General features: G+C 35.2%; 1 protein-coding gene across 8 annotated transcripts in view; it reads left to right on the top strand.

Moving 5' to 3' along the window:
• The window catches only part of CACNA2D1 (calcium voltage-gated channel auxiliary subunit alpha2delta 1), a 433,623-nt gene that overhangs the window by 225,577 nt on the left and 194,652 nt on the right, over positions 1-13,394 (top strand). For all 8 annotated transcript variants that reach the window (XR_005104430.1, XM_037388977.1, XM_037388979.1 and 5 more), the window contains exon 5: positions 5,389-5,433. Coding sequence is in view for 7 of the 8 variants with exons in the window: in XM_037388977.1 (XP_037244874.1) it covers positions 5,389-5,433 (45 nt within the window). In the remaining variant the exon portion in view is untranslated. The remainder of the gene's footprint in view (positions 1-5,388; positions 5,434-13,394) is intronic.

Below are 13,394 nucleotides of genomic sequence, written 5' to 3'. Positions count from 1 at the left end.
TTTTTTCCCTTATTTGCAGACTTTCATTCCCTAAAGTTACTCTTTTTAGAAATAGCTGTCATTTTTAATTTGTGGTAGGCCATATTTAGCTTTCTTTTCTGAAGAGTCTGATTGTGCCTTAAACTGCATGTCAGGCTGTATAAGGGATTAAACTAAAACTACCTGGTTTATTTGTCATAGGATTTATTAGGTTGGGTTTAAACCTTAATTAACCTAAAGGTATTAGAGTGGACTTTTTTTAATGCACATCTTTATCCAAGAAGATACAAGAAAATGTTTTTTAAAATTAATGCAGATAGATTTTACAACAGTTAATGAAATTTTTTTTTAGCATTTATAGGCATTGACACTAATTTCATCCAGTATGTTTATGAAATATGAAATTATTCGGTATTATTAGTATTTTTATTGCTGCATGCTGAGCAACAGAACTCCCAGTTCTTTCATTAGTGTTCTATGTGTTTTAAAAAATGTGTGGGATTGATATGATTTTAAAATGTTCTCCAAATTTGTATCTGTATTTCTAAGAACTTATTTTTAAACTTAACAGTCAAAATCAGACATATATTTGTAATATGGCTTGTTTTTTTCTCATTTTTTGATTTCTTACTCTACCTCATTACCTGCAGAACAAAATAATCCTCTTAGGTATCACTACTAGAAGGTCAACTGCAATATAAAGGAGCTTTTATATGTTGCCTCTTGGATGCCTTAACACATTTTGTATAATATACTTAGAGGTCATGGGAAGTATGCTATTTTAAACCGAAATTCAAATAATCATATTTTTCAGTAATATATATTTGCAGTATAATCTACTATACTACTTTTAGGTTTGCCGCCAGTGGTTCATTGAAAAAAATGTTTCAAGTATGGAGACCTTTAAAAAGTCTTCTGTTTTCCTTTCTGAGGGAGTTCATTGTCTTCTTTATTTACAATTGTTTTGGAACTGCTACTTTTAGAAAAAAATGGTATTTGTGATGTCTGTCTGAACATATTACATTAATTTCTTCATATATGAAAAGCTGCAGAAAATTGGTTTTTCCCTCTCACCCTATTTTTTAATATAATTTATTTATTTTCAGGTAGTTCATTATAGTGTCTCACATAGTTCTAGAATTAATTTCAGGCCTTCAATCTCCCCTGTGTGCCTAACACCATTTTGGGCCACATCACAGGATCTAGGTTACACAGAGTCTCTAGGAATCCTTATGTACATACCTGAGGGCATAAATAATCTTAATCACAGCTTCAGTGAAAACAGCATTTCTGAATAGATAGTGCTGAATGTTTGTTAAGATCCTAAGATCTCCAGGTTTTGGGTTTTTTTTTCTTTCCTGAATGAAATACAAACATCTCTTGTGGAAAAGCAGATACTTCAAAATTCACATATACAAAGTTTCCACTGAAAAAGAGGTTTGACCAGTTAATGGGGTGCATATTTCATGGAAATTCTTGGAATTGTAGCATAGGAGATACAGAGCAAGTTTTCCTACAGAAGCCATTACGTGGCAGTGATGACAAAGAGTTTTCATCTTTGTCACTGGGTAAAGGAGAATGTACAGCTTTTACCAACAAAATTACAAACATATATTATTACTAGTTACTTTACATAATTATCTGTAGAGTCAGGTATGTCTTGTTGCAATGCAATCCCTTTGTGTTGTTCTTAAAAGAATTTGGTAGAAAAAAAGTATTATTTCCTGTGATGACAAGCCAGTTTCAGCTCCATTCACATAATCATGAACTGAGATTAGGCATTTAACTAGTTGAATCAATAGACTGTGTCTATAAACTTGCTCCATAGAGAATCAAAATACAAGTGTTGGTGTTGGTGTGAATCCAAATTTCCTCTGCAGATATTCTAAAAGACTGCATTTTCCCATGCTTTTCTTCAGTTTGATGAATCTGTGTTTTTCTTTAAATCTCCAGCTACAAACCTCACAGAGACCAGAAACTTTGGATTTTGTGTGGTAAAATTTAGGAAGCCATTAATACTACCCAATATGTAGTGTTTCTCATTGGAATTGTTTTATACCCAAAGTGGGAAACAAAGTACAAATGAAATAAAAAGCAATATAGAGACAATGGAACAATCTAACTTCAGCAGGAAATAATATTAATGAAAGTGCGGAACAACAACAAAAGATTATTAGGATAGAATAAAAGAAAATAGTAAGAGTCACAAATAAAATGTTTATGACCTGGACTGTCCTTGTCAGGTACTGAAACTGTTGCTTTGAAAGGGAAATTAATGACAGTGAAAATTACCCTTCAAATTTCCAACTGTAAATTTTGTAAACTTGTATACTGATGCTATGCTAAAGTTTCTAATTTGTGCATATGGTCTCCTAAAGGCATTCTTCCATAAATTCATCTTCAGAACTGCCTTACTAAATCCCTTCATTCATGAACAGAAGTAACAGTATTTGCCCCTCTTTCTCATAGCATTACTGGATGAAGAACAAAAGTAAATTTCTAGGATATTTACATTGTATCTTAGGCTTGCTGAATAAGTGTGCAGTATTACCTGGTGGCAGAAGTGTGTAACAATGGGAAGATTCAAATTCTGTGTCAAGAAGTTAATAAATAACTAAACTACTGACTCGAGAACCAGCAACAAAGCAATTTATTCTTGTCATCTAGAAGTGGTTAAATTATGAAAAATTGTCCTCTAAAGATCTAACTGATCCGTAAATCTAATTTGTGAACTGTACAGCATTCAGTGTGTTGTAGGGATGTCTATCTCATATTTTCTATATTAAGAGTAGTGAGCTATGACCAATGTCAGTGTTAGTTTATGCATTAAATAGGTAATATTTCCAGGCAGGGTAATGAACTACCAGATATAAATAGCCTAAGAAAATACCTAATTCACTGGGGTTGGGTGGGGTGGGCAGCTATTTTAATTAACTTGTAAATGTATCGTGTTTCTGAAACATAATTCTTTAATAGGTAATTTAAAAAATACTGTTTAGTCCAGCAGAAGTAGACAGCAAAGCTATGCCAGCTTTGACCAATTTAAACAAATAAATATGAACATAAAAGACAGGGGAAAACATAGTTGTGACAACAAAGAATAATTTTCTTTAACTAGTTGAACAAAGGTGTATACTTAGAGGACAGTGTTAAAATCCTACACATTAAATGATTCTATGACAACATATACTGTTATGGTAAACCTGAGAAATGGGGAGGAGGTGGAGAAATAGACTGATATCTAAATAAGAGTCAATACAAAAGAAGGCCTAATAGAATTGTGCCATCATGGAAACGTGGTGGGATGACTTGCACAACTGGAGTGCTGCAATGGATGGCTATAAACTCTTCAGAAGGGATAGGCAAGGAAGGACAGGTGGTGGGGTAGCCCTGAATGTTGGGGAGTGTTTTGATTCTCTACAGCTTAATAATGGTGATGATAGGGCTGAGAGTTTATGGGTAAGAACCAAGGGAAAGTCAACAAGGCAGATATCCTGGTAGGAGTCTGTTATAGACCGCCCAACCAGGATGAAGAGGCAGCTGAAATACTATGTACACAGCTGGGAGAAGTCTCACAATCGGTAGTCCTTGTTCTTGTGGGGGACTTCAACTTACTGTGTTCAGTTTTGGGCCTCTCACTGCAAGAAAGACATTGAGGTGCTGGAGCATGTCTAGAGAAGGGCAATGAAACTGGTGAAGGGTCTAGAGCGCAAGTCTTATGAGGAGCGGCAGAGGGATCTGGGATTGTTTAGCCTGGAGAAAAGCATGCTTGGGGGATAACTTGCTTTCTGCAACTACTTGAAAGGAGGCTGCAGTGAGGTGGCGGTCAGCCTCTTCTCCCAAGTAACAAGCAACAGCACAACAGGAAACAGCCTCAAGTTGTGCCAGGGGAGGTTTAGATCCAATACTAGGAAAAAATTCTTCACTGAAAGGGCTGTTAAGTGTTGGAACAGGCTGCCCCAGGAAGTGGTTGAGTCACCATCCCTGGAGGTATTTAAGAGACATGTAGATATGGCACTTAGGGACATGGTTCAGTGGTGGACTTGGCAGTGCTGGGTTAACAATTGGACTGAATGATTTTAAAGGTCTTTTCTGACCTAAACGATTCGATGATTCTATGATTCTGTGTTAATAGCATTTACCTCAAAGTGGCACTTAGCTCATCTGTAATATATTTCATGTTAGGATCTCAAAAAGGTTAAAAAGGATAGAATGAATGATGTCATTATTTATGGAGTAAGGAAAACGATGATTTATAAAGATGAACTGCATTACCTTGTAGCACATGTCATGGTACTTTTTTAGTGCAAGTAGTAATTGTTGTTGGCTTACCCACTTGAAAAAAGATTACTGAAATCAATCCTTTCTGTTGGAATCTATAACAGAAAAACATTTTTTCTGGTCCACTTTTTATTTAGAAACATAAATCCAAAGTGATTACTGTAAACAGAACTGAAACTATAAATTAAGGCTATTTTTGGAGGTTAACTGCCAATTGCCTCTTTTAAACAAGGTTCTGGACATGGAGAAATGTAACTTTTTCTCTTTCTTTATTCAAAATCTGTAATGGGACTTAAAAATACTATGTACATATTTGGCTTTCATATAGAAAAGCACACAAAAATTGCTTACTTTCATTCAAAATTGTATAGGGCACGTTACATCAATTCTATTTAGTGGAAAGCTGCTACAGTGAGCCTTAATCTTTAAGGCTTTAAATGGTTCATAAATATGTCACGAGAGAGCAAAACCATATTCCATAGATTTCCTATGTTTTCAAACAGCTGTAGACATTGCACTGTGTGGAGCTTCTGACTGATTTTTTCATGGAAACTAGTAATCTTCTCCTTCATTGCTTTGCTTGAATTACATCATACAGTGGTTCCACGGAGCTGCCAGGATCCGCTCTATGCAACAGTCAGACTCTCCAGTGATGTATTTTCCCAGACTTTATTTTCACTGTGGGAGATGAACATAACAATAAATGTGTGTGCAAGAAATACTTAACCCACTTAGCATTGCCCATGTGTTGTATCTATTGCCTGCTAGACGTCATGGTGCATAAATCACATAACAGCGGAGTGAAGAAGTCAAATGTCTGTAAAAGAAACAGTTTACGAAAGTCTTTTATGAGCTTTGGATTTTGCCCAGCGTTGTCTATATTTTTCTAGCTGGCTTTTTCAGTGACTTACATTGCTTATCAGGGAAGAAGCATTAAATGAATGAAGTTAAACACAAGCATGTGAAATATTACACGCAACAAGAGAGCAACAAAGGTCTGATTCCATCATATTTCAAGGAGAATGTATAAATAAACGTGGCTTTATTTTAAAATGGATATTAATAAAAATTGCTAGCAAACTTTATTTTCTACTTTCAAACTAACAATTACTTTTGTTTCTCTTACAGAATAATGATATAATCTATTACAACGCAAAAGATGATCAGAATGATGTAAGTAAAAGTAATATGTTTCTTTTTGTTTCATTACCTGTAAACTCAGAAAATTAAGGGATTGAAAATATTAATGAAACTCTAAGACTATCATTTAAATATTTTGTGGAAGCAATAAACCAAGAAACTTAGAAATGTCTTCAAAAGTTTCAAGAGTTAGAAAATATTTTATGTTCTAATTCTCAGTCTGCCTTCCCTCATACAGTCTGAGTTACTGATCAGGCAGGGAATATACTGGGAGAAAAAAGATCCAGACAGCATCATCATTCCCTTTTTGAAATATAATAAAATCATAATTACAGGACTGGAGAATCAAAATGATAAATGTAAATAGTTTTCTTTGAAGGAACCATCTTTTGGCCCTGTTTTCCACGCTCACATGATCTTGTTCTGTATTCTTTGTAAGAAATTTTTTACATGTTTTTTACATGAAAGGAAAGCAAATGTAAAATATTGCTGAGTAACTATTCTCATGCCCTTTCTGATAACCCCTATGAATGTAATAAGCTTTGGGGAAATTGAAAATCCAGTCCCAATATTTAGACAAAATGTATGATATTTCAGTTCCTGTTTCTACTAAAACTCGTCTTGAAGTTTCCTGGCTAGCTTTAACTATTAGAAATCTTAATGTCTTCTAGGGAGAAGACAAGTTATCCTCACCTTCACTTGAGATAATACAACTGCTTGTCTTCATTACAGCTTTAATTTATAAAACCATAGAAAAAAAATTTGTAAATACATTAATCAGAATTGCCAGCATGCTTCATTTGCACTTTTTAATCAAGTAATCTTTAGAGATTGATGGCATTACTATTGTAATTGATGCTTCTGCTGTAAGGCAATTAAAGAAGGTACATAGATCATGTCAAGCAGAACTATTTGATATGCTTATATAGAGTTACGGGTATTGGAGTTGTGATGCAACAAATTCTACTGTGCTGAGTTTTAAAATGTGCATGTTTTCAGTAAAATTCATTAAAAGTAACCTAAATTTGAAATACATTGGTCTTTTCTTATTAAATTCACTAGGACTGCAGGTGCTAATCACTTCTGGAAACAGATTTAGAAAGCTTAACTGTTGGATTTTTAATGTAAATGTACCATATAGCGATGGTAGATTATGGTGTGAAGTAGAAGACCCTGCTGTATCTCGTATGATTAAATAATAATCTTGGGAAAGGTCTTGGAAGTGACTGCTTATAAAACATAATTCCAAGTCTGTTAGGCAAGGCAGGAAAGGAAATACCATTCCAGAGTTTACTCTCATTTTCTGACTTTCCTCAGACACGCCCCCACAAAAAACAAGCCCCCCCCCCCCCCCCCCCCCCCCCCCCTTATACCACCAGGTGTCCTATTTGTATTTCTGTTTCAGTTTTATTAGTTTTTATGTCTTTTTGAACTCTTGGAATGAAGTTTATAATAACCTCTATTGTCAAGTTAAGAATAGATCCTTGTGGGTCAAGGCCAATCTGTTAAAAGTCAAGTTACACTGTAACATGGCATCAGCAAAACAGAGTGCAATAACAAAACCCAACACCAGCTTAGATTATTTTGAAATGTTTTGAATCACAATGACAAATCTTAAGCCCTACAAATTTCAGCTTAGTGGGGCTAAAATGTTTTGCAGATCTGTGCTGTCTAGACTGTGTGAAATATAAAAATATAGCATAGAGACTGTGGTTCTGTTTGACTTGGCAGTATGTTTTTAGGGCTATATTTGTTGAAGTAGGTATTTATATTTCCCTCATAACAGTCCTCAAAACAAAAGGGTAAAGAGGGAGAAGGAAAAAAAAAAAAAGGAGGTTTTGTGATTTATTTTTTTTGCTTTTAATCTCTTTATTAAATTCTAAGTTTAGAAAACAATACAAAGGGAAAAGATACCTAGAAAGTACAGTATTTATAAACTCTGGTTGTTTGAGAGCGTGTGCTTTCTGTTAATCATTTAAGATTTCTTGGCTAGCTGATCAGAACAAATGTTTTCACTTAAGGAGATACCATTAACAAGTTTCCCCTGAGTTCCAATTACACCATGAAAAGAGAGGTCAGTCTCAGATATCTCAGCCACTGATAAATTGGTTTAGCATATTTGCTAAGGGCTGGATTTGTTCAGCCTATAGATACATACTCAATTTCTGCCTCCTCACATGCAAAGAAGAGCAATGAAGCTGGTGAAAGGTCTAGAGAGAAAGTCCAGTGAGGAGCAGCTGAGGGATCTGGGGTTGTTTAGCCTGGAGAAAAGAAGGGTCGGGGAGACCTTATCAGTCTCTACAACTACCTGAAAGGAGGTTGCAGCAAGGTGGGTGTCCATCTCTTCTCCCAAGTAACAGACTACAGAACAAGAGGAAGCAGCCTCAGGTTGTGCCAGGGGAGGTTTAGATTGGACATTAGGAAAAATTTCTTCCCCAAAAGGGCTGTAAAGCATTGGAACAGGCTGCCCAGGATACTTATTGAGTCACCGTTCCTGGAGGTATTTCAAAGACATGGAGATGTGACATGTGGGGACATGGTTCAATGGTAGACTTGGCTGTCCTAGGTTAATGGTTTGACTTGATGATCTTACAGATCTTTTCCAACTTAAATGATTCTATAATTCTTACTATTTAGAAAAGGTGAATGTTTCATAATGATGCTAAACATTATCCTCCTTCAGCTGCAATATCAGTATTAATTATTAATAAAAATAAATTGTATTTATAATATAGAGAAAGCCCAATTATTTTAGAGATGTAATTTATACATGCAGATTTATATCTCTTTAAAAGGCCCTGTATTTCAGGAATCACTAACATTCACCTCCTAAAAAAAGCTCTTCTGTGTCTTGAGTTTTTTAGTGTTAAAATTATTATGCAAATATTTCTTTAAAAATTTGAAATGTAAGAATTCTCTTCCTTCATCAGGAAAGTTGAGGATGATTAGATAAAGCAGATTAGGAATCCAAGAAAAGAAAAATTATTCAAATTGTAGCACTTTGTTGGGAATAAAAAGCTCTGGGTATGCTTATGGATTATTTGCATCTCATTAAGGTGGTAATAATCAGTTAAATACTCTTTGATAAAGCACATTAAGTGTGGAAATAGCTGTATTAGTGTCTGTTCACTGTGATCAGTAATCTAACCTGAAAGAAAAAGCAGTAAGCATAAAATGGTCAGTGATCTGAATTTTTCTGAGAAAATCTACATCCAGGTCTCAAGTATGTATGCAAACACCACAGACACTTCTCCCCAGTCCTGCCTGAAAAAATACTTGAGAGTAGCTGGGTGGCATCTTTTTAAAGAGAGATCCTAATAGAATCATCCTTAAAGCACTGCCTAGTAAAACTGCTTTTGCCATCCATTCTTTGTTGTCTCTAACATTCATATTTTTTTTTCTTTGCTGTGAGCCTTCATTTAATCCCAGGACATGATATTATATTTGTTTTTCAGTGTAAGTAGGAATAATTAGTAGCAGTAATGTATTTTTTAAAAATTAGATATCTAAGTGAGTCACTGTGCATATCTCTAGAGAGTTGTTCGGTTTAATCTGAGATAGGCGTCTAAGGTCAGCAGAATCACTTCTAGGAGTGTGTTTCTCTCTGGTGACCAGGTTCCTATAACAGACCTTTTTAGATCTTAACCTTTAGATGTTGAAGAATTAGAAGTAATTAATCTCACAGGTCCTGCCTGCCAGATCTTATTTGTCTCCACTCATCCTTTTAAAATTATAGCTTTATCGGAAGAACAATCTTCTAACTTAAATTCTGTGTATTTTTTCTGGTGTATGTTAATATGCTGCAGTATAGTTTTATTTCCTTCGTTATGTGCTGTGTTCAGGAGTTCCTTCCCTCTCATTTTTCATCTGTCATCTTTATGGGCCTTTTTGAATCTAATGACTGTGTTTGCTTGGACTTTTTTTTTTTAAAAAAGGCACGTGAATATCAATTGTTCTTTGGCCTTTGGATTTCTCAGCCTTTCGGATAAAACAATCAATTTGTAACCCCTTAGTCCATCAATCAGTAATATATCTTTTTGTACTCTTTATCCTACAACAGCAATTAGATTCTACTTGCTTATTGCCCCCCCAGCACTGTATGTAATGTGTGAACACTTCATGATAATTAATGAGTTTTATCCTCACAACAAGGTAGGAGGCATTATATTCCCATTTTTCATCTCTCGTAGGAAGATAATGGCCAAACTTGTAATTTAATACCTGTCTCTCAGGTTTTCATTCACTGTCCTTTCTCCTAGAACCCTTTCAGTTTGATATATTGGAGTCTGTGTCACGCACTTTAATTTGCAGGTGTCAAGAATTTGTATAGTATTTGGACAAATGCTGCGGTGCTTTTATTGGACAACTGAGTGGTACCACATTCAGATGCCCTTTCCCATAAATTTTAATATGCCTTTGCCCGTTTTCTTTTCTTGTCCTTTGTACCCCACCCTGTTTATAGTAATTTTTACTTTACAGTTCAGTTCTTTCCTCTTTTTTTGTACTGATCTCCATTTTATTTCTATTGATTCCACATCTCTTTTATAGATTATTTCTAAATCTATTTTTAGTGTTTCCATGTGTTCAGGTAATCCATCTCTCCACTATGCAATGAATTGCTCAATGGCTTAGTTTTCATTCTTCCTTAATGTTTCTCTCATCTTCTCTTTGCATCTTGCTCCTTTTCTACTTTTTTAAAGTGTAGTTTCCTGTCGAAGTTTTATAAACTCCTTCCTGCACAAGGTACAACAGCCTAAAGAAAGGAAGACTGATTTTTTTCAGTGCTTGAATGGAAAGGACTTAAGTATTACAAATGAACAAATAAATGTTTCTTTAAAATGAAACAAGCCACACCCCACTGGAAGTTTGCAGCTTTTACTCATTAGGCTTTAATTGGGACCAGCCAGTTGCATCTGGTGGTAAAAGTAGTGTCCCGGGTTAACACAAGTGATTTATTAGAGATTCCCTTTGTGCAGTCCCATGTTGGATTGCAGTCACGACTAACAGAGCAGTACTTCTTGTGCAGTTATTGATCATGTATTAAGTGATAATAGAATTTTTTATTGGATTTTACTTAATTAACATTAAAGCTGTGGAAGTTATGGGTCTTTTTGCAGAGTAAGTACCTGCACAAAATGTGAATACACTCTGTGACTAATTAGGGTTAGTGTGTGTGTGTGGGGAAAAAGGGAAGCAATCTGGAGCATGCCTATGGCTGGTTTAAATACGACAACATTTTTTATTATTTTATAAAAATTGCAGGGAGAAATCTTTTAAGACTGATAAACTGTTTTTGCCACATAGTAGTATTCCTAATTCAGTGTTGCCTTGCTATTTTGGAATAATATGTGAAACATTAGTGCTTTCTGAGTTTAAAACTGCAGTATAAATGCAGCTATTGAGGAGGTTTTTTTGTAAATAGTAATGATGAAAAAAATATATATCTACATCAAGCTGAAAAATCTTGTAAAACTAAGAAAGGATGATTAGGTGTAAATTTAAACATAATTTAAAAAAAATCCTGGTGGGTTTTATATATACAACAGTAGTGGGCATATCAGGTGGAATGCATAGATGGAGAACATAGGAATTGATTGTAATAATCTTTTGCCTGCTAAGCTATAACCTGTTCCCTTTCCATCTGCTGAATCCATCTCCCATTTTAAAATGGAGAGCTGAAAAAAATTTTCATACAGGACACATCCTGCCACTTGCTTCATTCAGAAAGTACACATCCTATGCTTTTTAGAAGACAAAAATAATTCCCACTCCCCAAACTTTTTCTTATTATTTTTCAATATGAATATATGGCCAAATTAAATGCTGGGCAGAAGCACCAGAGAACAGAATTGTTATCCAGGAGTCACACGTACAGTTCTGCTATTTATGGTATCAGGTGTTGCAAAATTGGCTTAAACTGGCTGTGATTTGCAGCTATGATTAATTTAGTGAAAGAAAACCTGATAGTGAATTAGCCCAGGTTTACTTGAAACCAAGTCTGAAGCTACTCTAGATTTGATCAAAGACACGCTGAATTTTTTTCTCCTGCTGCCAGAAGAATTCAGGAATTTTCTGGCTTTTTCCTCATTACATACATAGAAAAATGGCAGAATGATAAGATTTATTCAGCAAACAAGTGTAGTATTGAAGGTATTTTATAGCTGGCCAGCAGAAAAGAAGAGTTTTATTTATAAGACAGTGTCCAAGCTGCTGCCTGTTGGGTCAGGTAGAGTCCTTAAGGGGGGAGATTGCACCTGAACATTGTTAGTTGGGAGGAAGGTTTGGAGCTGGGGCAGGGCAGATGGGGTCCTCCAGGGATCAAGTCTCAAAGGTATAAAGAGACTTTTCTAGAGACTGGAATGGTGATGCCGGGTTCTGCAAGTCCAACACCTGCCAGTTGCTGGGCTGAAAAGTGAGACTGATTGTAAAGACCAGCCCTGAGAAAGCTGGGGCAGGGATTGCTTTACCTATTATGTGTCATCCAGCAGATACAAATTTCCTCTGGTTTTGGAAGGTCTTTTAAATGTTATTCTGATAATACACACCTTTAGAAATCTCCCTTGTATCTGCGTGTGTAAAAAGAGTTCTATCTCAGTGCTTCGATTGGCTCTGGATGCCAGAATACAAATAACAAAATCAATGTCCCACAATCTGGTTTTAGCTACAGGTGGATTTCAAAGCATCCTGAGCTGAAGCTACTAATTTTTTGGCATTTCATAGACAGTGAAGGATAGGCATTTCCAGTGAGAAATTAGTCTCAAATAATTTAGGATGAGCTTAAGTGCTAGGCTGGAGAAGACGTAGTCTACTTTTGCAGTAGGGCAGCCTAGCAATAGTTTCCAGCTAACTTCTTTATCTAAAGTAGTGTGGTGCTCTTACTCCCTCTGCTTTCATTGTATGACAACCAATATGGTTTGACATTGCATCCATTTCACATAGTTACCTGTGATGTTACAATCACAGTTATGATGTGCAGTGTTTCGTTTTATCTTCTCTTTGTTCTTTACTTCGAAGATGAAAAAAAAAAAAATTGTTAAAATGAGTCATAAAGAATTTGCCCCAGCTATTCTCATTTGTGATAAGTAAGTGGGCAAAGTGTGTTTCATAGAGATTGGAAAGTTTAGTTAGATAACTTGACAATAACTGTGATTTGTACACCCCTGCACTCAAGTTGACATGAACAAGTAGCTTTTGTATTTAGCAGGTCTCTTTAGGGATTATTTTTATTGTTGCTGCTTTTCGTGTGTGTAAATTACAGCTATTTTTTTAAGATTATTTTCTTCTCCTTCTGAACCTACTAGGGTTTTTCAGCAGGCCACGATATTGCAGATATCAGATTAAATAATATTTACATGTATTTACATACCTAGTTCTCATATTTTCTGTTTAATGTCACATCTCCTGATGGTGTGTGGTAGAATTGGAAATGGGAAAATTTCACTGGAAAACACCAGTTCACACTTCTTTTAGAGGATATTTTGTACGTTCTTGGAGAATCATGGTACCAAAATGGGCTAATGGCTAAATTTGTATAATAGACTGAAATATTAGTTGCCTTATGTTAGATGGAGATATTTTGAAATTGAACTCTTTGACTTAGGCTGCACCTGTGCCAGTTATTCTGATTCTTGACAATGCAACATTTTACTGAGGTTTTGTTTCTTCCTTCTTGCCCCCCCCCCTTAGGGTATTAGCTATACAAATGAATGCCAGATTCCAGCCTTTCTTTTTTTTTTTTTTTTTTTTTTTTTTAAAAATTTATGACAACAGGGGTGACATTTTTCTAGGGTATTTCGCTACTAGACTGAACTAAGCTATAAGGGGGAAAGAACACTTGTGCTAGCATGAATTTTATCTTACTTTATGAAAGACTGTTAAAGAAGGACTGTTGACACACCTATAGAGGGAACATTATTAAAGCCTTAGAGAAGTTTCATTAGAACACTAATTTCTAATCTGTAATAAATGTCATATTTTCAGCTATATTATATTTT

Source organism: Falco rusticolus, chromosome 5 (genome assembly GCF_015220075.1).
Source record: "Falco rusticolus isolate bFalRus1 chromosome 5, bFalRus1.pri, whole genome shotgun sequence".
Lineage (NCBI taxonomy): Eukaryota > Metazoa > Chordata > Aves > Falconiformes > Falconidae > Falco > Falco rusticolus.
Note: the sequence above shows the minus strand (reverse complement) of the source record. Positions and strands in the feature narration are given on the sequence as shown.